General features: G+C 37.9%; 1 protein-coding gene across 9 annotated transcripts in view; it reads left to right on the top strand.

The window, feature by feature from the left end:
* The first annotated feature begins 7,426 nt into the window (after window positions 1–7,426).
* Window positions 7,427–26,617, top strand: part of col11a2 (collagen, type XI, alpha 2) — a 34,923-nt gene continuing 15,732 nt past the window's right edge. Inside the window, exons 1-11 of one of the 9 annotated variants that reach the window (XM_084423452.1) lie at window positions 7,427–8,127; window positions 14,268–14,429; window positions 15,176–15,386; window positions 15,674–15,836; window positions 16,691–16,813; window positions 17,709–17,825; window positions 20,055–20,948; window positions 22,259–22,387; window positions 23,831–24,052; window positions 26,071–26,124; window positions 26,352–26,393. In XM_084423452.1, the coding sequence (XP_084279578.1) occupies window positions 8,046–8,127; window positions 14,268–14,429; window positions 15,176–15,386; window positions 15,674–15,836; window positions 16,691–16,813; window positions 17,709–17,825; window positions 20,055–20,948; window positions 22,259–22,387; window positions 23,831–24,052; window positions 26,071–26,124; window positions 26,352–26,393 (2,199 nt within the window). In that variant the 5' untranslated portion in view covers window positions 7,427–8,045. The remainder of the gene's footprint in view (window positions 8,128–14,267; window positions 14,430–15,175; window positions 15,387–15,673; window positions 15,837–16,690; window positions 16,814–17,708; window positions 17,826–20,054; window positions 20,949–22,258; window positions 22,388–23,830; window positions 24,053–26,070; window positions 26,125–26,351; window positions 26,394–26,617) is intronic. The other 8 variants (XM_084423453.1, XM_084423454.1, XM_084423457.1 and 5 more) reach the window with 8 other exon arrangements.

The following is a 26,617-nucleotide window of genomic DNA, read 5'->3' on the forward strand; positions in this document are numbered from 1 at the left end:
ATCATAGTTATAACTCTTGTACATTAACTAAATGTAACCATATTTGATTTGTTCAGTATAAACATATTGTAGGACCGAATATCTAAGTTAGGAGGCACTTTGGTTGTCTTGTAAAGGCCACAGTCACGTCTCTCCGTACCTCTCGATCTCTCCTTCTCTCTCCTCTCCCATCAGGCTTCTACTGTACTACCGCTCGCTGTGTGTCTCTCCCTTCCTGCCTCACAAAAGACCCCTCTGTTCTCTGTGCTTTACCCCGGCCGCCCCACCCCCTTCCTCAACACCCAAGTGGTACATTCCCTTTCCTCCTCATCCTCCCCCTGGAGTGCGCGTCTCATTGTGGAGCTCTTCTCCTCACCTTTAGCTTTAGTTTGGCTACAAAGGTGCATTATTACGGTACAGTGTGCAGATGGTCTGTGCTGAAGACACCTCATGCTGATGTGTTATCTCTGGCTTGACAAACAGACCTGATGTTTCACACATGCTAACGCTGAGGCGTCTGTCTCTCACAGCTCTGCAGATTCAGAAACACTGAGATTGATTGATGCCTTGAGGGTCATACAACTTAAAGTATACGCAACCTTTCAAATGTTTAGGGTTGGTAAGATTTTATTAATGTTTGAAAGAAGTCTCCTATGCTCACCAAGGCTACATTTTTTATCTAAAAGATAGTAGAATGTACTTTATTCCTGTGATGCAGGATCATTACTCCAGTCTTCAGTGTCACATGATCCTTCAGAAATCATTCTAATATAATGATTTGCTGCTAAAGAAACATTTCATATTATCAATGTTGAAAACGGCTTTAGGTTTTTGAGGAAACCGCAATACATATTTGTTCAGGATTCTTTGTCTTTACTGTAACTTTTGATCAATTTAATGTATCCTTCCTTGAAAAAAACAACAACAAAAAACGGTAACGCTTTACAGTAAGGTTAGTTAACATATACTAAATTTGTTAACATGAACTGCATTTCTACAGCATTTATTAATCTTTGTTAATTCAACATTTGCATTATTAGTTGTATTTGTTAACATTAGTTAATGCACTGTGAACTAACATGAACAAACAATGAACAACTGGATTTTTATTAACTAACATAAAAATAAAATAAAAAATACAGTAACAAATGTATTGCTCATGGTTAGGTCATGTTAGTTAATACATTAACCAATGTTAACAAATGAAACCTTGTAAATGAAATCGAAAATGAATTTGTACAAATTAAATTGTAAAGTGTTACCAAAAACGTACTGATTTTTGAACAGTATTGTAGGCCTACATTGTTTTTGTAAAGTTTTGCGCAGCTGGTTCCTGCTTAAAGATCATCACATTCATCATTGTGCGCTTGACTGAAGCATGCAGCCCTAGGTTGATCCGGAGGGGTTTTTCCTGCAATTAGTGTTCTGGAAATTGCGTGTTGTTTTTGTAAAAACTTTCGGCTAAATGACATGTAAACTCTGTTCCAAAAGCCTGACAGATGCCTTGCTGCTCACACTGAATCTGCACCCACAGAACTCCAGAAACTTCACTGAATCTCCAGAAACTTCACTGAACCTCCAGAAACTTCACTGAATCTCCAGAAACTTCACTGAATCTCCAGAAACTTCACTGAATCTCCAGAAACTTCACTGAATCTCCAGAAACTTCACTGAATCTTTATTGAATCTTTCCTGCAGAATTGGAATGCTTATGATTCACTAAGGTCTTAATATCTTATATGATCATTCAATATCTAATATGATTAAACTTTCAGCTCCCTTTAAAACATTTTAGCATGTTTAAATCTATTCCACAGACTTTCCTCCAAAATCAATGCTGGAAATGTGGGAAAAGTCTGCAGATTCATCAGAAGCTGATTTCACCGTGTGCTACATGTTCCTGGGTGGCAGTGACTCAGTGGTTAGGACGCTCACAGTAAGAAGGTCCCCGGTTCGAGTCCCGGCTGAGCCATTCATGTGTGGAGTTTGCATGTTCTCCATGTGTTTTCTTCCGGTTCTCAGGTTTCCCTCACAATTAAAAAACATGCAGTATAGGTGAATTGGAGGCTCTACATTTGTTTGTAGGTGTGAATGCATGTGTGTGAGTCCCGAGCCATGTAACGGGGAGGGTGGGGGAAAGACCTGGCAACCTGCCCTGGAAAAATCGTGGTCAGTCTCTTGCGTACGGCAAGACCAAGAATCACCAAGGGTCGGATACGACTGAAATGGTTGATGAGAGAGAGAGAATATGTTCCTGGATCATCATCTTTGTTGATGAACATCATTCCAATCAACCAATCAGATTTTACAGGTTATGTCAAATTTAGGCTTACAACAAGTGTTAGGTGCTTCTACATAGTTTCTTTCTGATTTTAGGGATCATTTACGGTTAGGTTTAGGGGTAGGAATAGGGTTAGGATTAAATATTCGGACAGGAATGTTATTCCAGGATCAACAAAATAGGAACGCGTCTAACTCGACAAAATCAGTACGTGTGGCCTGATTTGGAGCTCTCGACATGATTCAGTGTGCATGCATTTCAAGTTGAGATGGTTGGTGGTGTTGCTAATGCTCAGGGCTGGAAAGACGAACCCTCTTTTGTCGTTAAAAACTACTGTCAGGATTTACTAAAGACATACAGTGAAAAATTAGCAATGAAAAGGCTTGGACAGGGTTATTTTTGTGGCTGACCTTATTGCATTTGCATTTGTAGGAGTTTCCCCTTTAGACGCAAAATTTATGGGAGGAGAGTATTTAAATGAATCAGGCAAGATGATTTACCAAGCTTTACGGTAGTCAATTTACTGGTATTTGTGCCATTTTTTTACCGCTCCAAAAAGCATGTTTTAAACATCAGTAGACTCGCCATGAAAATAGTCAAGGAAAGGGAAAGGCCCTTTTCCCATAAATTATAAGGCAATTCACACTTAATTTTGACTTTTCTTTACATTTTTTTTTTATCATACCCAATTGGCCAATTAGCAAATTAGTTTTTCCCGTAGCATTACATGATTATTATTATATCATTACATTATTGATTACATTACAATTACATTATTATATCATTTTTTTATGTTAATTGTTTACTTCTTTATAGTATAGATACAAGACAGTGGATGTTCTTCTTTTACTGCCATGTTTCAAGTGAGATTTTGTAATGCAATTTGGATTTTCATCCAGGAAATTTTCATGACATCCTTTCTCTCTCTCTGTCCTCTCCATCACCGTCTCCTCCTTTGACTCATCAGTATGTCCCCAAATTTCCACTTCAGTCAGTGGGTCATATGAATAAACCTCCTGCATGACTCTCTCAATTCCACCTCTCTCTCTCTCTGGGTAAATACTGTTTGATCCCTCTCTCTCTCTCTCCATCAATAGGCCTCATTCATTCCCTCTCTCCTGCTGCATGCCATCGGACCCCCTCACCATCCCTATTCATTCCAATGATTTTTTTTTCCCTCCGTGAAGTTTTCCGTGACTTCTCAAATAGTTAAGTACCTGTTCTCTCTCTTTTCACATCATCTTTTTCCATAATCATTTACTGTCTCTTCTCAGTCTTTCTCCCACACTTGTTTGTTTCACCTGTAGTTAGTTCCATCACACTGGTCATTAAGCTATGAGAAATATTATATCATGATAAACTACTCATTTATCTGTGCCAGTAAAAATAACCATTGTGAGCATTATAGTCATATTTATGAATGGCTTTTTAATAACAGCTCTAACAAAATATATTTCATGTGTGAGTTATTTTTATTTCAGTGAAGCTTCAACTTTGTCTCAGATGTTTCTCCTTTGGAGAAATACAAATGTTTGTACCATAGCTCATTTTATTTGGCCAGGGCAAATGTGATGAGAAATATGAGTTCATAATGAGATCTCTGACTTTTGGTTGCAGGCTTTGCAATATTAGTATTTTGGCAAATCTGAGGACAGTTTAAGATCTCCTTTGAAACTCTAGAGGAGACGGGTCTTTTTCTCAAGAATAAAATCTGTTAAAAGGAGAAACTATAGCATTTATATTTTGGGGTTTCCACTACATGAACTCTCAATGTATGTTCCATTCCTCTTAAGTAGCCATTTAATATTGTTTAATAGTCCCCATTACTGTGACGATTGAAGTTGTTGAAGAAAATTTGCTTAATGACGCGTAATTGTGCTAAATGATCTGAGGCGCTTTCAGGCAGCCACATTTAGAAAATCAGAAAAAATGAGTCAAACCGAGAGCTTACGTGAGTGTTCACGTGTTCGCACATACTATAATAATCTGTGCAACAAGCAAACAAACATTTATTTGTTGGTGCTTTAAACTCTTACTAGCATAACTGATGGTTTGATAGCCATGTGCAGCTCTCATATACAAGCTGGCACAGCAAACATTAAGCTAGCAAACATTTGCTTTCTTCTAGCCGGCCTTCAGTCTCACCCTTCCTGATCTGGGGCGTACATGAGGCCGGTTTCCAAAATCACTGATCCATTCTCTCTGGCTCTCTCTCATTTTGTGCTCTTATATCTGGGTCTCTTACTGGGAGCTCTGTATAGCGTAATACAGAGGTACATACATAGCCAATTATTTTCAATGCTCCTGCTGTACCAACCCAGTCCATTTCCTCGCAAACACACACACACACACACACAAATATACACATGCCAATCTATTTCCTTCCCCCCTTCTCCGATCTATTTTGGTGTGTTGTAGTGGGCTAGGGTGTGTGTGCGTGGTTTGCAGCCCTGCCCAGTAAAATACAGACTTTTTAAGGAAGTCTGCAATATAATCTGGTCGCTTTATTGTAATTACAAGGTCCCCATTTTGGAAATAACCAGGCTGTCCGCAAGCACTTGCCGCGTCTGTCTCCAAGGAAAACTTGAGCTTTGCTTTCGTGTGCCCCCCCCGTTGGCTTGTGCCCGGCACGTAGCCCTATCGGCAGATAATTCATTTTCTCACACTCGCAGAGAATTTCATTTGCTCGCTCAAGATGTTGTCGTAAAATCTGTTAGCATGGGTGGCCAACCAAAACCTACACAACCGCATGGCTAGTGGCCTATCGTCAAACCCTGAAATTACTGGACAAATTAGTAGGCTGTATTAATCTGAACAGCTGAATTGACTCAAGGTGGAAAACATCTGTCTTGAGGATTTCTCAAAGTCTGAGTGGCTTTTTACCTTTTTCTAACTAATGATAAGTTTTATCGGTTTTGCCTTGTACATGGTTTGTGCGCTTGCCAGGGCATTATGTCAGTCGTCTATTTATGTGAATGTTCTCAAGGTACTTTGCAGTGTTTGAGCTGAAGTTGCGCTTCAGTGTGTTTCTGGATGTAAACTCTCAGGCCATTTCAACCCCAGCTGTATTTTTATGTCTTCTCAAGGTCCGTGTTCACCTGTACGTCAACTTCTCAATGTCTTAATGTTCACATCCTCAACCATGGTTTCAGACAGACTCAATGGGTGGCATTTTAATTCAATTGGTTTAGTTGCATTTAGATATGTGTCAGTTTAGAGATTTTCTTTTTTTTAAATGCTGTTCATGATAAAACTGTTTTTATGAACAACAAACTGCTCGTTTTTATCCTCCCTAGCAGTTAAGTTTAGCATCAGTGCTATTTTAGGGGGAAAAAAGCAATAATTTAGAAGATTATAGCACTTTATAAAGGTGCTCTGATTTGCTATTCAAAACCTGGAATAAGACTGTGGGCTTTTCTATTTATTATTAGTTTTATTTTTAATATTTATTGTATTGTGTGTATATAAATTGATGCACCAAAAATGTATGCACCTCTTGATGGAAATAACATCACAACATTTATTTCCATCAAGAGGTGCATTCATTTTTGGCCAAAGATCTTGTATTGACAATGCAAGAGTCAAGCACTCTGTAAAGACGCCTCCAACACATCCCAAAGACTTTCAATGAATTTAATCCCAACGATTCTTACACAATTTGAGCCTGATGTATCTTGATATTGTCATCCTGGAATATGGCCATGATGTGTCTTCCATGATTGTTTAAGAAATGAAAAGCTACACACTCCATCAATTAGGGGTAGAAGAACTGTTGCCAAACATATAGCATCCTAACATAGTAATCACAGTAATAATGATCCAACCATAGACTCTTAAGTATTTGCCTATTTAAATCCAAACAGCAATTTTTTTCTTTGGCTGGACAGTGTGTGTAATCTTCAGTAGTAAGTAGTAATCTTTTCTCACATTTTTAAAAATACCTTTATTCTTTCTCACATTCTCCTCTGGCCTCTCTGTGTCAATGGGAACACCACAGATGTAAAGCATATGATTATACTGTTTTATTATAGAAACGCTAGAGTGCACCAGCCAGAGGCCTTACAAAAACACATGCCATGATTGTTTATGGATTGTCTCCCTTATACCATAATGGACCACAGGACATAAGAAGCACTGATGTGAGTCTCTTGTTTTTTTGTTTTTACTAAAAATTAGAATATCCCTGCAGGGAAAAGGCTCTCGTCAGCTCCTGATAGTGTTGCTAGGAGTTTTAATATTCATAAAAAAACAAAGTGCAGGTCATATTGTGATTAGTGGCTGCTGACAGTAGCCTATGGTATTTCATTACCAATCAATGGCAACCATTCAAAAAATGTTTTCAATTTGAGGAACCTCAAACTCATATGGGTTGTTTCTTTAAATGCAAAAGCGCTTATAAAGATCCTTGGACAGAGGTGTAACCCTAATGACTGGGTTTTCTTTTTTCTCCCTTACTTTGAAGAACTGCAGTTTACTGCATCTATAGGAGGCAGTGAGAGAGAAAACGGAGAAACTTCAACATGAACTAGTTTCTTGAGAGAGAGAGAGCATAATTACACTCATTGCTTTCTGACTCATGTCACTAAAGTATAATCTTAAGGGTTAGCTACTTCGATTACTGTATATAGACCTACTTTTATGAGCTATTTAAAGCTAAATCAAATACTATACTATAGTTAGGCCTACTATAAATTCGTGTAAATTGAGCCACTTTTGACAATGAGGCTGTGAAAAAGTGGAATGAATTTGAATTAAACAACTAATCAGAATGGGACGGTGCGTCGCCAAACAACTGTCATATCACTTTATTATATATTTTCACATCATACATGTAGGCTATTACAAAAAAAATCTGCCTTTTGTTCCGTGTTGCGCGAGACGAACCAAATTGCGTGCCATAAATTACAAGTAGACGGACTGAAAGTCATTCATAATTTGAATGACAATAAACATTTCTTCAATAATTTTCTCTGACTAACTGAAAAAATGTTTTGCTGACAGGGCTAAAAGTTCATTTCGTTTCGTACCTGCGTGCGTGGTCATTTGACTAACCGAATAGCCAAGACTGAGTGTGTGTGACGTCACGGGCGGATAACGATCTGATTGGCTGCCGAAATTCTTTCATGCTTACGGACCCATCGGTCCTACATGGTTCAGCTGTCTAACAGAAATAAATAGAGAGAAATAAAGTGACTGATCTACATGCCAATCGCTGGCACGTCAACATAAAACAGCTCATTTGATGAATGCAGATATTTTTGGGCCATATAGATCCTTGATGATTTCTTGAAATGCACGTCTGTCGACAAGTAACGATCGTGTAGAAAGCCGCAGCCCGTATGCATGACTTTCCCTCCCTCTTTTTTTACTCTCTACCCTCTCATTCACTCTCTCTCTCCACACACACACACACACGCTCCCTCGCATTTCGTCGGAGAAAGTAAGAAGAGGGAGAGAGAAAGAGAGAGATTGAGAGAGAGTGATTTGAAGTCTCTCTCTGCTCTCTCCGCTTTTCTGTTCACTCAGACTCAATGGGGCTCTAACATTAGGGATTTCAAGCTGTAAAACTGCATATTTATTACCCGTTCCCTTCTTTCTATTTAAGTTTTGTACATAACACAGATAACTTATTGAAGTACAAGGTGGGTGTGCGTCTCTTAAGGCGCACCAAGTTCCTTACAGGCTCCCTAAAAGCCAGTTACTGAGAGAGAAAAGAACGAAAAGCTAATTTTTGAAATTGTCCTGCCTTGTAGTCCAACCAAACCGGTCAAAAAACTTGGGAACTATGGATATTCGGAAGAAACGGAGGCCGTGGTGCATGGAGACCTCGTTCGTGCTCCTCCTGTGCCTTACTCTGGCACAAGCAGGTGAGCGTTTTGCTTTTTGGGGTGTTTATGGGATTTGACATGATTTATGTACAGGTTATTATACCTCAATACAGCATTTGGCGCTGATGCGCTTTTACGCACAATGGTCTAAACGGTGAGATTACAGGTGACTGGCTGTTGATGCTTATACGTTTTTCTAACGTATCTTTAGGTGGTTCATTTCTCAGTTATGTTGTAGCCTACTCTTAATTTTGTTGATAGTCTAGCTATATCCTTGTGGATGTTGTTCACTTTTGGTGAGCTCACATTGGTAGGTTTCGTTGGTTCGTGTCCCTTCAGGAAACATCATTCGTTTATATTGTCAGAATTGGTCAAGAGCTGAAATATACACACAAGTATAGGCCCATGAGTTGCTCCAGGCCTCGTTGGCACACATGTAGTGTGGCATCCCGGCGGGGGCAGAGGATAGGACGGTGCTCCACTGACAGGGTTTCACCTCTTCAGTTCAGCGCGCAGCACCTTGAGGCGTCGTTTGTTGTTGTTTGTGCAAACAATGAATAAATCGTGTAGCCTAATCGTTGCTACCCGTGAATGTCAAAAGATATAGTTACATTTTTTTATTTACAGTTTTGTTTTTATCACATTAATATTATAATAATTTTATTAGGCTAATTGCGGTCTCTGGGATGCTTCTCGGCATTCAGAACATTTCTGAATATATCAAATATTTCTGAATATATATTCTGAATATCACTTTATAAATGGCCACTCATCCGGTGCTCGTATATTCTGTCTCTTTGGGGTCTCTTTCAAATAATTTCTCAAATCAAATATTTCAAGTTAATTTATTATTTTTATTAAGTAACCTCTTCGAGTTGTTCCAATACATTTGCGACGGTGTCCTAATATCCTATTAAGTTTGTTCAACATTTTTTCTTAAATGTAGGCTACTATTTGACACCTGTTCCGCACTGTGTATATGCTACTTTTATTTTTATGAATAAGATTGCCGCTGTTCTTCTTCACAAAACTTTTTAACCTAATGTTTTTTTTTTATTATAAAAATATCCCCCTTTTATTTAGTCAGTTATTTCATTTACAACACCCAACCAGATGCACTTTAATAGATTAATATTAATTTGATTCAAATATCCTTAGCAGTAAAACAATAATGAAAAACTGCGCTTCTAGTGTCAACCACTACTGGGTGAGTGGCGCTCGAGATCCTGCTGTTTTTCCAAAGACGTTTTTTGTACAGTAAGTAGCAGTAGACATAATCAGATATAATGCATTTTCACACCGAAATGAGTACAGATTTGATTCAGGTTTAATGTGAGTATATTTGAATTACAAAAAAAACCCAAAAAAACGTCAATAACAAAACATTGAATGATGGCGCGCGGCGCACCTAACGTCCCTCATGTATGGATGTAATTCCAGATTGCTGATTTGATCGCACTTTTTTCTCCCCGTTTCTTCCCTTGTGTATTTGGAGGAAGTCTGAATATGTGTGCCTCGCATGAGTGGGTTATTATTCTGCCCTGTGGTTCAGAGAGATGTAGTGAATGAGTTAGTGTCTGGGTGTGTGAGCTCAGTGATATTTGTGTAAACGCACACATCTGTTACACCTGAAGAATTTTCCACAGTATGTCAGTTTTAGGCCAGTGAAAGTTGCACTGAATATTCCTCAGCCTGCTGTTTCTGGTTGATGAATCAAATGTGATTTAAAAATTGCCAAGAAGAAACCAAGTTATGTTGTTCAAAATGGTGAGCCCCAAAATAGTATGTAAACCAAAGCCACAATTTGGGATTTACTTTTACTTCTTCCAAGTCCATCTATTTCTGCTAGTGTCCTCAGGCGTTCAACATTGTTCCACAATGCTGAATTTGGGACAGCAGACAGACTTTTGAGAGCGCTGTGATTTTTTAGGCGGGGAATATTTTTTTTAACATGGATGTTCCTTCAACCTCATTTCAAAGGCAGCACTCTCAAAGAACAGTCTGTCTCACTTCTGTTAACCAAAACACCCTCAACCAAATGCAGTGCTGAGGGCTGAATGGAGCCACTGTGTGTGAAGGAAATGCCCGGAATATTCGTGTGTATATTCGTAGCACGTGAGAAAAGACTGTCTTCACGGGTGTGTCCGTCATTCCTGACAGTTTCGTGAAATGAAAGTTACTTTCATTCCTAATCTTCCCCCTCACTAACTCACCCTTGTCCTGAAGTAAATTTGGAATATGAAGGCCAAAGTTTAATGTGTCCTCTTCAGATCTCTTATTAGATTTGTTGAATCTGTTATTTATGTATGGAAAGGGCACAATAGGGTCACTGTTAATGTGCATATTTGGCATTAAACTAATAACTTGTCCTGTATTGTTTGTGCATGAATGATACCTCAGATGAATTGTGGTGAGCTGTGCTGTTAGTTTTCTAAGATTTTCTAAGATTGTAAGATCCTTTCCACACTTTAACCACAACAAGGCCTCAGAAGCCTCACACTTTCACAGATTGCTCTGTTGACAACAATACAGTTCCTCTGGTTAAAGAAGCGCAGTTTTGTGGTATGTTTCAGAGAGATAGTTAGTAATCATGCCTTCTAGGTTCAGTCCAAACAAGGGTTCTTTTTTGGCTCATAGAAAGTTGTCATAATGATTTGAGCCATTAATACCTTAATTAGATCACAGGATCGCCTTTGCAGACATGTTTCATTGTATTATGCAGATAGTTATTCTGGAATGAAAACATTCAATTAAAATGTCTTGACCAGGATTGTTGCAGCAGTTTTTTATATCCTATAAAAATGTCTGTATTTCAAGGTTAGTTTAAAATTGTCTTTTTTGGAATGCAGACGACTCACCACAAGAGGGCCCAACACATGCTCAAGCTTTTAACTCAACAGCACCACATCTAAAAGATTCACTGAGCACATAATAAGCACCCTCATCCTTTAGTCTGGCTTTTTTAATAAAGGGAATTTCAACTTTTCTATGTCTCACAGACAGTAGTTGCGCTTGATTTATGGTCGCATCAGTTTGAAGTTGATGAAAGTTGTCTGTTTTCACACTTGTGTGCTTAGGATAACAAAAGATTATAAAGGTGACCAAACTAGACTAATTCAAAATGTTTGCAAAACTTTGCTATAACCATATTACCTTAGTCTGAGTAATTCTTAGGATATTTCCTAGTAAAGTTTATTGATTTTCTCTGGGTAATAAATGCATTGGTTTACAGTGAAGGGTGTATACAGTAGCTGTGGGAAGCTCAATCTTTTTTAGTTTACATGATGTTTAATATAGTGACCGTGTGGTCAGTTTATCCATCCTGGCAGTGCCAAGCAGAGGCGCCCACACTGACTCATACTGAACCACACAGACTCAGACTTATAATGTATAAGCAATTTATGGCCTTTGTTTAAGGCAGTTTATGTTCTAATGCAGGTCTTACCAGACTTCCAAGGGGCCCTCCATCTCTAGGGCATGAGAATAACACTTATCAAATGAAATAGCAAAGAATAATTTGAAAATATGGCCACATGCATTTTTTTTTATTGAATTGAAATGCTTTCTGCACTACAAGAATAGACACATTATATAGACTACACAAATATACTGGGCTGTTGTTAAGAGGTTTCTTACTGTTTGTTTGTTCTCTAATCGTCTTAAAAATTTCATATGGTTTATGTCATAAAAGCACTACATTTATCAGTCATTTCAGTTCCTGACAAGGAAAGCATCAGTAGTCAGGCTAATGCACTTATTCAAGGCTTTCTTTTTAAACCTTTCATCAAGATCAAGAAAAATCAACCACACTAACACACTTGGCATTAAATGCTCGTTTGATATATATGTCACTGTAGCCCCATATTATGCCAGGAGTTGGTATGATGGCATAGCTGTCTGTGTATTCTAAATAAATCATAAATATAGAGAGCCATGATCTAAATTATAACCTCCAGACAGGCCTGTACATGCACGCCTAACTATTGCGGTTGGCGGGAAGAGAAAACGAGACGGATCCAGACGACATGATGGATTTATCTTCATGTCGTTTGCATCTTTTGAAGTTGAACCTCTTTGCGGTTTGTTGTCACAGTTGTTGCAGTTGTTTGATACATTCAGAAGTGTCTCTTCCTTGAACCTTTCAGAAATGTCGAACCTTTTCTCCGTCTTCATCCTCCACTTCTTTAAATTGTCCATCTCACTCAAAACAAGGGCATCTTTGTGAGACAGTAAAGGTGAGAGTTGAAAGGTCAAGGTGTCAGGTGGTATGTCTTGCTGGTATTTAGCACAGTTATTTGAAGCTCACAAGAGCCAGAAGACAGTGTATAGGGTCAAAAAAAGAGGAAGAAGAGCCGATTCTTGGATGTTCTGGAATGTTCTCTCACACACATTGCATGGTCGTGACAGAGCTCTGATGGAAGTTTGTTTAGAAATGTCTGGGTCACCTTGACTGGCACTGACTTACCGTTTGGAATGTTTGTACTGGGTCTTGTTAATTGAAAGCCATTGTCTGCTCGTGTGTTTGCAATCTGTGTGAGCGTACAATGTTTGTTTGTGTGAACGCATCCAGTGACATCCACGTTTACAATCTACAAAGCACACTTCTAGCTAAGCTCTTCTGTTTGTGTTCTTATATCTCTATTCAGTGCTGGGATTTCATTTCAACAGAATGTCTTTTATAATAAATACATGGCTTAGTAGTGGTATAATCAGCTGATATTTGGCTATTTTGAGATGGTTTGGCCACTCATTCCACCTAGTGTCAGTTCAATAATCCATGAATCCAGCTTCCTGAGAGTCAGAATCAATAGAGAGGGCATACTTTGTTTTCTGGTAAATTTTATGTAATAATGGTTCTTTATTGGCATCATTGGCTCCATAAAGAACCATTCTGTTACACAAAAGTTTATTTATAGTGGAAAAAGGTTCTTTAGATTATTAACATGTTCGAAAAATGGTTCTTTTTAGAACGGTTCACTAAAAGGGAACTTTTTTGGGAACCAAAATGGTTCTTCTATGACCCGTATTTTGGAACATTGTAATATATCATATTTTAATATTTTTTATCAACATATATCCAAAGTATTATTTTGAACCTACTGTAATTAAAGTATACATAAAGTTTTTATTCTCTTTGATGTCTTATTTTATTTATGCTTGCACTTATTCCTGTATTTGGCTAATGCTTTTCGGGCTTCTCCCTCCTCATTTAATCCGATTTAGCCAAGAAGGCCCAGTGGACATATAGTGCTGTGGTTCAGCTCTCAAACAGTGGCACACATTGTGTATGTTGTCTCTTCTGGAAACCGATACAGTGACCAGAGACTTTCTCTTACTTGTTCATCTCTTTCTCCCAGCATTTAAATAGGTTCACCTTTTGAGAATCAAGGAAGCATTGCGTTTTAGTTAGAAGTCCCATTGGGTATTCCTGCACTCTTGAACCTCTTTCAGGCTGTTTCCGCAGTGTTTTATTGAATAATGTACACTACTTCTCTCCAGCCAATTTTCCTCTTATGAATATCTGTCTTTGTATGGCTAACTGTGTTACACACATTCTAATTAGTTTACATAAGTAGATTTTCAGTTTATAATATGAATATGCTAGTCGGTAAATATAAAATGACATAACTACCCATTGTGGTAATTACGCAGACCATATTTTGGTCAGTGTGGTTATAGGGACCAAAAATACTGGTAGAGCTTTAGAGGAAAGTATCAGCAATAAAATGAAAGGAAATAAAGGATTTGTCAAGAGGAAGAAAGAGTGTATGGAGACAGAGCCAAACGTGTTTAACCTCAAAAGCATTAAGTCTTGTTAGAGAGTTTAACATAGTTTTAGACAGTTAATAATGTAGTACACATTGTGGGTTGAGCAGATGGCATCGGGATTCACATGAATCCCATAAAGAGCAACAGAGCTGCCAAGAGCAATAGGAAGATGGAAACAGACATAAAATTTTAAAGGCTGTCTGTGTGGGGCCTTTTGAAGGATTCAACATCTGTTTTGAACGCCACTTTCCAAATACATTTGGGGAAATATTTTGAGCTGTGTGTTGTTTGCAGAAACAAGCGCATGTCTAAATATAAAGTAGTCTTATTTACAAAGCTCAGACTAAAAGAATGTATGCTGTTGGTGTTCTCTTGGAATCTAGAATCTAAAAACTCTTTCTCTCCCGCAGATCCAGTAGATGTTTTGCGGGTGCTCCAGTTGCCTTCCCTCCCCGAAGGTGTGCAGAAGGTTCCGGGTTTCTGTACCTCCCGCCGGGCCGGCACTCCTGATCATGCCTACCGCATCAATAAGAAAGCCCAGATCTCTGCCCCCACCAAACAACTATTCTCAGGTACATTTCTTTAATATCTCATAGTTTTAATACTGGGTTCATAGACACACAATTGTGTAAGGTAATGTTTTATCTATACAAAAAAACAACAGGATCTTATAGTGATATGTATCTGAAAATGTTTGTCTGGAATATGAAGGAATTCAAAAAAGACAAAGCTATGATTTAAGCGAAAGATTGCTCATAATTAAAAGGCTTGAAATGTTAGGAAAGTGCTGAGACTTGTAAAAACTGAAGACTGCATACTTTTTTTTAGATGTTTGTATATATATATATAATTAGGAATTTCACATTTTGATTATTTGGAAAGAATATAATATTTATATACTATATTATGTGGGAAATATTTTTTAAGCTGGGTATTTGGGTTGTAATTCTTTCTTTTTTTTTAAATGTTTCGTGACAGATTTATTCTCAGACTGGTTTCAAGAGTTTTTATATGGATGTTGTTTTGTTATGCTTAGAAAGATTAGTGGGTCTGGGTGAAAATCATTTGGGACGCTAACATGCAATTACTCCTCTAAAGCAGGATGAGAGCTTTTCAGTAGCTAATGAGACGGTTGCATAGTTAACGCTAAATCTGAATGTTAGCGTCAATGAAATGAGTACAATTTATGCAAGTTGAGTCATGAATCATAGGTTTCACCCAGACTGCAAATGAATCTGTGCTTGAAATAAGCTACTTTATTGTCTCAAATCGTCATGTATCAGACTTTAAAAAAACAAACAACGTTTCTTTCCTGTAGGACGTTTCCCGGAGAACTTCTCCATTATGACTCTGGTAAAGGCCAAGGCTGGTCTTCAGGCCTTCCTGCTGTCCATCTACAATGAGCAGGGTGTACAGCAGCTCGGTCTAGAGTTGGGACGCTCACCCATCTTCCTGTATGAGGACCAGAATCGCAAACCCGCCCCAGAGGACTACCCACTGTTCAAAGGGGTCAACCTGGCTGACGGCAAGTCAGTAACCAACCCCTGCTGAGCCCCATCAGCCCATCTGTGTCAATAACAGTTTCAGATATCTTATAGTTATTGTGTTGCTGTTAGTTTTCAAGCTGTGTGATGTGTAACTGTTGGTTGAATAGTAAATATCACTATTTAGACTAATACATTTTGTACGCAGGGACAAAGGTATCCTATATTTGTGCACTTGGCAAACCTACATCCGCAACTCCTTTGTGACTGTCTGCCCGGTTCATTCTCATTAAAACCTTCAATATTTTATCTGATCTGATCTCATCCAACAGGTGGCACCGCATAGCCATTTCTGTGCAGAAGAAGAACATCACTCTGATCCTCGACTGCAAGAATCGTATAACCAAAACTCTGCCGCGTAGCAACAACCCAGTCTTGGACACCAAGGGCATCACTGTCTTTGGAGCCCGTCTCCTGGATGAGGAGGTCTTCCAGGTCTGGCACACCTGTGCAAGGAGTTATTAAGGAATTCTGTGATACACACTTTGTGATTGATAGATGACAACTAAGCCAATATTTGGAGGGTTTTTTTAATGCACGAAATGAACTACAATTTATAGTGTTATTTTAGAAAACTAAAGAATTGTCTAAAGTCATAATGAAATAAAATCTGAACTTATTTATCATTTGAATGCACATTCTGGAGCCAGTTACATAAACATAACCGCTATGTGTCTTAAAAGGGTTAGTTAGGGCTAATCAGTCTTACTTTTCGGATTCAAATTAGACCAATCTACCTTTTGATGTAACTGACTTAAAATTGTTATAACCAGTCTTGAAGAAACATTTTTTATGACTAACTTGTAAGACTAGTCTAAGCAGTTCCTGTCTTTTTTCTTTAGTTTTTTCTATAAAATATGTGACATTATGGACATTAAATGGGTTGCAAATGCAATTTTATGTTAACTTTAATCTTATATGACATATTCAGTGAATCACATGTGAAACAGTTCAAACACTCAAAGTGATTCACCAATCACAACACACTGGTCCAGCCGACCAATCAGAGCACATTGCTATTTTCAGAAGGAGGGGCTTCATAGAGACAGGAACTAAACAGAGCATTACTGACAGACTGGGAAGAGAGGAGCTGCAACAAACCTATTCTAATAGACCTCCAAACACAAAAAAGGGCATAATAGGTCCCCTTTAATTTCATACTGCTAATTTCTCAATTAATGATTCTTGCACATATTAAATGCCGTACTATCCCAGTTGGCCTGATTTTGACCCCAGGTTCCAGGCAGCAAACTGACATCCCCTCTTTTTTTTTTTTGGTTTCTCTCCAGGGTGAGATCCAGCAACTGCTGATCGCATCCAATCCTCAGGCCGCCTTTGACTTCTGCGAGCACTACAGCCCTGACTGTGACTCCCCTCTGCCCAAAGTCCAGTCCCAGGACCCAAACACCTACGTGAGTACCACAGCACATTTTTAAAATGGGGCAGAGCGTCCTGATGTGAGATATATAGTTGGAGTTTCACTAGTAGCAAGTGTTTGATGGTTAGTTTAAAGTATGTTAATGCAACTCTTCTCAATGCATCATATTTGTACAAGTCACCAAACGTATGCTTAATGTTTCTGTTTGTTAAAAAAAGCATCCAAATATTCAAGTCATTAATCATGCCGTTCGAAATCTGCACCTGTATTTGACTTGGATTGGACTTTCACTAAATGCTTGGATAAATATGGGACAAAAATGATATGGTAAATGTTACAAAATCTCACATCAGAATGCCAGCTAATTATTAATGTTCTGAAAATCATGCACACAAGTCTAGATTGTTTATTTTTCATAGAACATTAGTATTATATTGCACATACAGTATAGAGCCCCTGATTTGAGTCAGATATCCACATCACTGCCCTACAATGCATTTTCATACATCCACAGCTCTTCCACGTCATCAAAGGTGCTTTATTCTAATGCACTTTCTCATCAGATTTATAACAACCATTTCACTCTAAATGCTGAAACTGCTGTTAGATGAATGCATTTTTTTCCGTTCATTGAAGTTCTCATTGTGTTTTGCAGTAATTGCTACTCAAACCCATGAGTCTGATGAACAAATGATAAACCATCCTGCCTTTGCTAAGACCCTCATTTCTAGTTCCTACATGTTACTTTAATCATCCATAACTTGTCTCTCCTCTCTCCGTATTATTCTCTCATTTGTTTTCTCTTTCCAAAGTCTTCTTTGTTCACTCTTGTCATTTGCTACATTCTCTTACTGTCACTCACATGCCCTCTCTCCTTCCCTGCATTCCTCTGGCTTCACTCTTCGTCTCTCTCCCCCCATGTCTCTCAGTACTTTGATGAAGAGCGGGATGATTATGAATACCCCTATTATTATGAAGGAACTACGAGTGTCCCTCCCTCCCAATCCGTCCCTCCCTCCGTCACAGCCGGGACACTCACCGAACAGGTAAAGAGGGAGCGCGAAAATGGAGTGAATCAGAAAAGAGAGGAAGAGAAAGAGATGTCATGAGTTATGAAGAAATACTAGATTTGCATTTTCTAAAGTTTCAGGTACAGTGCAAAAAAATATATTTTTGTCTTGTTTTACATTAAAAATATCTAAACATCCCTGTAACAAAATAAATCTATTTGATTAGGTTTATACTTAAAACAAGACAGAGTCAGAAAATATACTTAAAAATTGTTTAGATGTTTGTACATGATGATTAGGAAAACTGAAAAGTAATATAACAAGAAAGAAAAGACGAATCAGAATTTAGTTTGCAAATACATGTAAGAAAGAACACCAATCAGAAATCAAATATTCCAACAACATCAGTAGTGTTGTTTACATCAGTCTTTCAAAGGCAAATATTTTCATATTTACATCTCAAATTTCAAAATCAAACAGATGTGATGACACAATTGAACACAGAAAGTGTAATGTTAAACTTACCCGATTAAATAAATTCATCCTCTCCTTTCTGTTCACTCATATTTGCATCGACATGTGATGTCCCACCTCTTTCTGTACGCCATCTCGTTTCACCTCACCCCTCAACTATAACACTATATTGATGTTGCTTGTGTTAGCTACTTGTTGTCCTTTGTCATATTTGTATCTGTATAGTGTCAAAATGTTTGTGTTGGTCAGTACATGATTGTGTGTATGTGGATTTTAAAGGGGCACTGGAGGCATACACACACACACACACACACACACACACACACACTATATCACGCACAGATCATGGCCCCACTGTGTTAAACCAACAGCTGTAGAGAAAGAAGTAAAAATACGGATTTACTAAAGGAAACAGTTATTACATCCAAGTATGAATATTGTATCTACAATAATTTTTATATTTAGGAATTCTAGTGACTTAGTTTAGTTTATATTTACATTATTTATTTTTTTATATATATATTATTTAAATTTGTGATTTTTTTTTTGTTTATGTTAATCATTTTACAATTAAATACCATTTTTTGGTTAATTACTACAATGCAGTAATTCTTCATAGTAATTTAACCAAATTGATTTTCAGTATTTGACCAAATGTCATGATGTGCATGTCAATGAGGTTATTGTAACTTATTGATTTGATGATAACAGAATACCTCACAGAGTTTTTTTTAGGAAACCACTTTTTATTCTTGACAGTTGCATGGCATTACTCTTCCTAAAATCTGGTATTTGCATGTTTTCACATTTCACCTGTTGTGTGAGTTCTCTTGTGTCTTGTGTCACTCTGATTTGTTATTATGAACAACAAGCGTCTGTGTCTATGTGTTTATTCATATCAATCTCTTCACTTCTTAGGTTTACTTTCACTATGGCCAACATTGTACTCTCACTTATTTTTAGTGCTGTTTTTCTTGCCCTGTAGACAGTCATGTCTGTATCTAGCCAATTTGTAAATAGCTTGAAGTTTGTATTTAACTATGAGTCTTAACTTCTACTAGCTCAGTATGTGTCAACATGTAGATAAGTCTTCAATTAATATGCCTGTTTTATTCTCTGCAGTTTGTGCTTCTGCTTGTCATCTGATTCTGAGTAGTCTACGCCATTCATTCCTTTCACATTGATTAGTATTACAAATTTTATGTTCTTTGTCTAAAACAGTTTAATTTAATGATTCGATACATACTGGCAACGGGATTATGAATGGTGTAAAATGACTACCTCACTTCCTGTTCTTTAAATGTTTCTCTTTCTGTGCAGTTGAGCAGCACAGTGTACCAGCCATGCATCAGTTTTATCAACAGATGCTATTTAAGCATACTTTCCCCCAGTGCCTCACAGCGTTACGTCCCCATGCAAACAACATGCTGCTTTTTTAATGTGGAGATTGGCATTATTGGAGAAAACAGTATCACATTTATTCATCTTTCTTTTGGTACGATTAAAGTTCACTAAATCTAAACTCATTATATAACTATGACAAATAAATCTGATTGAACATTATACTGTATCCAGTAATGCCAGTGAAATCTCAGTCAGTCATTTAAGCGCCAGCGGTCTTAAATTCATTGTGTTGTCTCTCTCTCTCTTTTTCTGTCCATCCCCACTACTTTCAATCCCACCCATCCCTGATGTCTTCCACTCTCTATCTCTTTCTCATTCCCTCCCTTTTCATGAACGCTGACCCAACACTTTTAAATACAATAAATAAAAACGTTATTTATCAAATAGGAGGGCAAGGCGAACAACGGCAAAGCCGATAAGCAAAAAAATGCCCCTGCCAAAGCCGCAGCTGGTGCAAAATCAGAAAAACCTGCTCCAGCTAAACCAGCTAAAGCCAAACCAACTCCATCAGTCAAAACTGCAAAGACCAAACCTACTGCAGCGCAATTATTGATTTCAAAGATAAAACCTACTTTGGCTTCTAAACTAGCAGCCAAACCAAAAGCAACTCCGGCCCCAAAGAATGACAACAAAAAAAAGGCTAATGACAATGGAAAGGCGGTTGAGGAGAAAAAAAATAATGGTCAGGCTAAAGTAAATGGTAATGGCAACGGCAAAAGCAATGGGAATGGGAAAGATGCTAATGGCAAGGCTAAGGCTGGCAGCAATGGTAAAGTCAATAACAATGGCAATGGGAAGGCAGCTGTGGAGAAAAAAGCAAACGGAGAAGCTAAACCTAATGGCAATGGTGCAAAAACAGTGAAGACTGAAAAGGCAGCAGTGACCAAAGTAACAATAACCAAGAAGTCAGAGACAACTGCAACGAAATTGGGAAAAACTAAACCGCCCGCCAAACCACAACCAACCAAAGACAAGACAGACAAAACAAAAGCCAATGCATCGCCCGTGAAGTCTAAACCAACCAAAACTGTGGTAGAGAAGGTTCAGACCAAAGTTCAAGTCGCTAAAACTGCCAAGGTAGCAGCCGTCACTCGAAAACCTGTTGTTTTCAAACCTACCCCTGCGCCTTTCCCTATCCCTTCAAAACCTAAGGTCTTGGATGTCAATAACGTCAAATCAATGTCCAAAAATTTCCCACCCTTCGACAAGGCTGCTGTGCGTGGCACGACCATCTCTTCTCCAGAAATACCCAAGAAGAAACCCACCAATGGTTATCAACAGGTACAAAATCAAGAGCCCGTGTTGGCCGTCCAGAGCTGTATTTCCAACCTCGTCATCTTGGTTCAGGACTGTATTCTTATCTCAGAGTAAAGGTTGATCTGGGATTTGTCTTCATTGAAAATGTTGAAAGATAACAGATACAACACATACTCTGAGGTGCTTCTTGAATAAGATCCTACATCGTACCTTTCAGATTTTGCATACATTTCAGGATTAATGTTAAAACGAATTGATCTTCAATTGATTTTTCCATTATACTTTCCATCAGGTTAATCAAAATTCAGAAAACAGTGTGTAAAACCATGAAGGTATCATGACATTGACCAGCTGTGAGGTTGGAGACATACAGACTCGCTGGATCTCCTCCACCCTTTCATATATCAAATGATCCGAGTGATCATTAGAAGGATATGATAAGCGGTATAGACTGTGTCATCACCGCATGGCTATTTGTACAGTCTTTTGTTTCTCTTCCATTTTATTTCCTGTCACTCCAAATCTACACTCTCTAACTGGTTAGTTTGTAGAAAGTAGTTTACCAGGTAATGCCGATTAGAGCATGTGATCAGTTGAGAAACATAGTCATAAGATCCCACAGTCTAATGAGTCATTGGTAGAGCTCAATGTAACACATGACACAACGAGTCTCCTTCTCCATCTCACTTTCTGATTTCAACCTGTTTCTCTTTTATGTGTTGTTTTGAAATGCTGTCCTGTGAATGAAATATGAGAGAAGCAGTTTCACAGAAAATATACTACTCAAAATATTGACTCTGCGATGCTGCACTCCATGATTGTCAATTCTTTGTCTTTGTTGAAGATCTGTCCCATGAAATTGAGGAAAAATGCCCAAAAGTTGTTTATTAATGGTGTTTGTTGTGTTTCAATGGTCCAGTGACCATTGCCACTAACGTCAACACCTGTAAAGTCAAGTTTTGACCCAACTTGACTATATTTTTTGCTTGACATGGCAATGTGGCTTATTAAAGCAAATCAGGTTAAAAGGAAAGTCTGTCTGGGACAGCAAATCTTGGTGATTAAAATAAGCCTTTCACGATGCAAAGGTTTACTCCAAGATTTTTTGATTCCAGCTGCAAAAGTTTCCTGTTCTGATTTTACTATGACACGAGAACAATGGCTTTTTGCCAGAAGACATGTCGTCTTCTACCAGCAAAGGCACATTGATCTCTTCTTTCTGCATGTAACAAGTTCATCAGACCTGAGCTTGTTTTTATACTAATCAATCTCTCTCCTTCAAATCTGCTTACCTCCACCCCGACCCCACCCACCTCTTGGCCTCCTCCAATCAGGACGTAGATCCTGCTTACTCAGAGGCTGACCACACCCCCACAGAGACCGATTATTATTACACAGTAGAAGAAGAGGCGTCCCCACAGCCAGAAAGTGATCCGAATGGATATGAAGAAACCACTAACCAGGTAACCCACACCCATAGATAGCTGAGAGACCTGGAGCGGTCAACAATCTCTATAAGAGTCTCTCAATTGCTTTAAATCATTACACTGGAGGTGAGACCAGCCTGTGTTTATTTTACTTTAACAATTAACAATTCTGCAGCCACGTGTGCCATGATAAGTGCAAAATGAATGCATTGCATCTATTTTATCAGATATTCTTTTGTGATTCTTATTTCACTTGCTTTAAGATTTTATCCTTGATCTTATATCAAAACCGGATGTGACATCATCTTGACATAAGAATGAAAATCTTGAGAAACAGAGATCACAAAAGAAATGGTGCAAATATGGAATGAATACCATGCATTCATTGCTGGACAGCTTCTTTTAAGAGTGAGATATGTTTGGGAGTCAGTCACTATTAATCAAAAACTGATTAACTTTATATACAGCCTTTTTTTTGTGTGAGCGAACAATGAATTAGTTGGTTAGTTAGACCTAACTAAATAATTTTTCGCCTAGAGCGGGACTTTTGGTCAGGTTTGTATTTAAGTTTAAACAATATGTTTAGAAGTAGTTTGGAAATGGACAATCTACATGGCCAGAAAGTTAAATGAAATAGTCAACAATATAATGGTAAGAGACTAGTAGGAAGTAGTGCTTTAGTTTTTGCCTCAAAGTAAGTGTGTTTCCATAGGCCTGAGTGATTCTGTGGTCAGTATATCGATAGATTAGCTTGAAAACAACAATATTGGACAAACACACCACAAAAAAGACTTTAATTTCATATTGAGGCACAACACTCATAATTATGGTCTCACAGTTTGCTTAGTCAAAGTCATGATGTTGGAGAAGAATTGGACAAGTTCTTTCAAAAGGCCCATTCACATCAAGATGTAACAATAAGGTTTTAATAATCATTCCACGCCACAGCTAAAACGATAACGAAAAAGAGAAACGATATCTTTGGAATCACTTTTAGAATGATTTTTCTCCAGGTGATGAATTGTCAATCAACAACATATCCAATCAGAATCCATACGACTTTAAACAGCGTGAGCATTTAAAGTGTCAGTGCGTGATTTTAATAAAATGATTGTTATCGTCTGTTGGCGTGGATTAGTTATCTTTATAGTTATTGTTTTTGGTGTGAACGGGCCTTTGGACTGAACAATAAAGCAGTAAAAGAGACCAATTCTTTGTTAAATTAGAAGTTTTGGTTTGTGTGCTATGTGTGTGTGTGTGTGTGTGTGTGTGTAAACCTGTGCCCATATCTGTGTTCCTCTCTCATGATCTGTTTAACAGGTAAGATCTATTATTCTGATTATTCTTTGCCCTCTCATTCCCATTTTCCCTCTCGATTTTCCTATCTTCTCTCCATTCCTACCCCATCACACCATATAATCTTCCATCCTCCAAACCATCCACCCCACCCCTACCTCTGCTCCCAATGGTACGGCCCAGGTGGACGAGACTTTCGCTGTCGAGGAAATGGATACGACCAAGACAGGTGGTGAAGGGGTGTCTCAAGTGCCCGACGAGCCCTTCACTGAGGAGTACATAACAAGCGACTTTGGAATGAAGGAGTATGACTATACCTACAAAGACTACAATGAGCCCATCTCCGAAAGCAAGACGGAAGATACCTTTGGCCCTGCCCTGTCCGCTGTGACAGATGAGGGAGGTGTAAGTTATCTTGTGCTTTCCAGCAAATTCCCTTTAAAGCTTTGATAAAAGCTTCAATTGAATTTGCTATGGCTTTAAGTCTTGCAGAGGCATCAAGCAGAAGCAGACAGTTGTGAAGACCAGCTAAGCACTGGTGCTAGTTTAAGTTCTGCGGCCAGTTGCATAAACTTAGTCACTATGTTAAGACTGTGTCTTAAGAACTAGTTTGACCAACTAGCAGTTAGCCAAGAGTTAATCAGTCTAACTTTTCTGATTCAAATTAGACTGATCGACCATTTTATGCAACTGACTTTAAAAAGTTAGGACCAGTTGTGAAGAAAAAAACTGAGATGACTAACTTTTAAGACTAGGTGTTTTATGCAACCAGCCCTGGGTCTAGGACTTAAGCTCTGTTCCAAAACCTATGCCTAGGCAGAAATTGTATCTTGTTTTTTTGTTTTGTTTTTTAAGAATCTTTTCTTTGGGATATCTAAGCTGTTGAGATATTAAGAAATATGGATTTTTAAATATTTGGACATTTGATTAAATACTGATAATGATAAAATTAGTTTGTAATAACTTAATGAATAATCTAAGTAATATTTATGTGAGTTATGTATTATGATTATTAAAATATCACATACATGCTTAGCAACATGTTAGTAAAACTGTCAATTGTGAGTTAAATCTTAACATGACGAGCGCTTTATCAGTTTATTGGGTTTTGTAGGCAGTGTTATCTTAGTATTGTTTATATACTATTATAGTACTTATTAATATTTTGAATTCGTTTTTATATTCATATTTCATATTTAGTTTGTCATTTAAAAATATATATTTCTGTTGTTTCAGTTATCTGCCGTGACAAGATTTCAGATTTTTTTGTTTAAGTTTTTCATCTAATATTTTTTGTTTCAATGAACCTGTATTTCAATTAACGGCAATGATTTTTACTTTAGTTAAAGGGTTAGTTCACACAAAAAAATGTATTCGGTCATCATTTACTCCAAACTGTATGATTTTCTTTCTTCTGTTGAAATAAAAAGAAGATATTTTGAAGAATGTCATTAACTAGACAGTTGACAGTAGCCATTAACTTTCATAGTAGAAAAAAAAAAAAAAAATACAATGGAAGTCAATGGCTACTGTCAAATGTCTGGTAACCAAAAATCTTTTTAGTTCACCAGAAGAGAAATTACAGGTTTGGAACAACATAAGGTTGAGTAAATTATGACAGAATTTTCATTTTTGGGTGAACTATCCCTTTAACAATAATAACATTGGTAGGCACACAGCAAGGCAGCGCACTAGGTTTTGGAAGAGAACTTTAATTTCCAAAAGAGTTGACTAATTTGCAGTATCTTTTTACCTAAGACTAAATCAAGTTTGTTTAGAGAGTAATGAGTTAGCAAGTTATGTCATCAACAGGAAATAGTTCCCCTGTCAGCGAACAAGACTTGAACACTGCCCCCTTTGCTCAAGATTCCTCTGCAAGTCTGCATAGAGTGCTTAGTTTAGTATAGCTCCATCAATATTGGTTGACTCGGCTGCTCTAATGCTGATCTGAGACCAGCCTTAATCTCGATCAGCATTGAACAGCAGTATATCTTCTTGGGAGGCACCACGACTGTTTGAGCTTGACTTCAGCACCAAGTTCTTCAGTATGTATTAATGTGCTGTAGACTTGTAGATCCTTATCTGCTATAAATACAAAAACAAAAATGTATAGTGATTACTTCAGTCTCTAATGTGCAGCATTTAGATGGATGGCCTCACAACAGCAGATTAGCGGCATTATAAGCCTGCTTTGTCAGCTAAGTATTTACTTGACTTCCTTATAAAATAAATTGTCCATCAAGGCGAATCAAGGAGTTTCAGTGGTTTACGGAAAGTTATGAGTCACATTCATAACCACTCAAGGGTTATAATGTAGGTGGGTGTACAATGCTCAGTCACTATCTGAACATCTTGGACGATTGGTTTCATCTTTTTGTATATTGACTGGGCTCTGTTTTGGGTTACATATCTGTTTTCCTCAGGCCTCCGTGCGAGCCCTGAAGGGAGAGAAGGGAGAGCCTGCTGTCCTTGAACCTGTAAGCATCATAATTCCATAGTCAAATCATTAGCCAAAACCATTATGATAAAGGTTAACATTTGGAAATTGTAAATAAAACTATTAAACCTGTTAAGACATGCAATTCACCCAGACCACCAGAGGGCGCTACAGAATAACATTTTGATTTATTGCATGTTTACGTCTTTTCTAAAATATATTGTTTCTGTCTTTAATTTCTTAATTTTACCACTCTCACTCTCACAGGGCATGCTGATTGAAGGCCCACCTGGACCAGAAGGACCAGCAGTATGTTCACTTTTATTGTTTCCAGTGAATTTATGATCAATTACCATTCCTATTCCTTTTTTAACTGAACCGTAGAACTTCCTATCCTAGGTCTCCATATTGAGTAGCCTATTGCGATTTATTTTCCCTCTTCCTCATATAGGGTGAATTCAGGTTGATTTGGCCACTTTTTCCTCAGTCATTTCAATGGCATTAAAGTGTCCCACTCAACCTGAATTCACCCT

The sequence above is a fragment of the Rutilus rutilus genome, assembly GCF_951802725.1.
Source record: "Rutilus rutilus genome assembly, chromosome: 11".
In the NCBI taxonomy this organism is placed as follows: Eukaryota; Metazoa; Chordata; class Actinopteri; order Cypriniformes; family Leuciscidae; genus Rutilus; species Rutilus rutilus.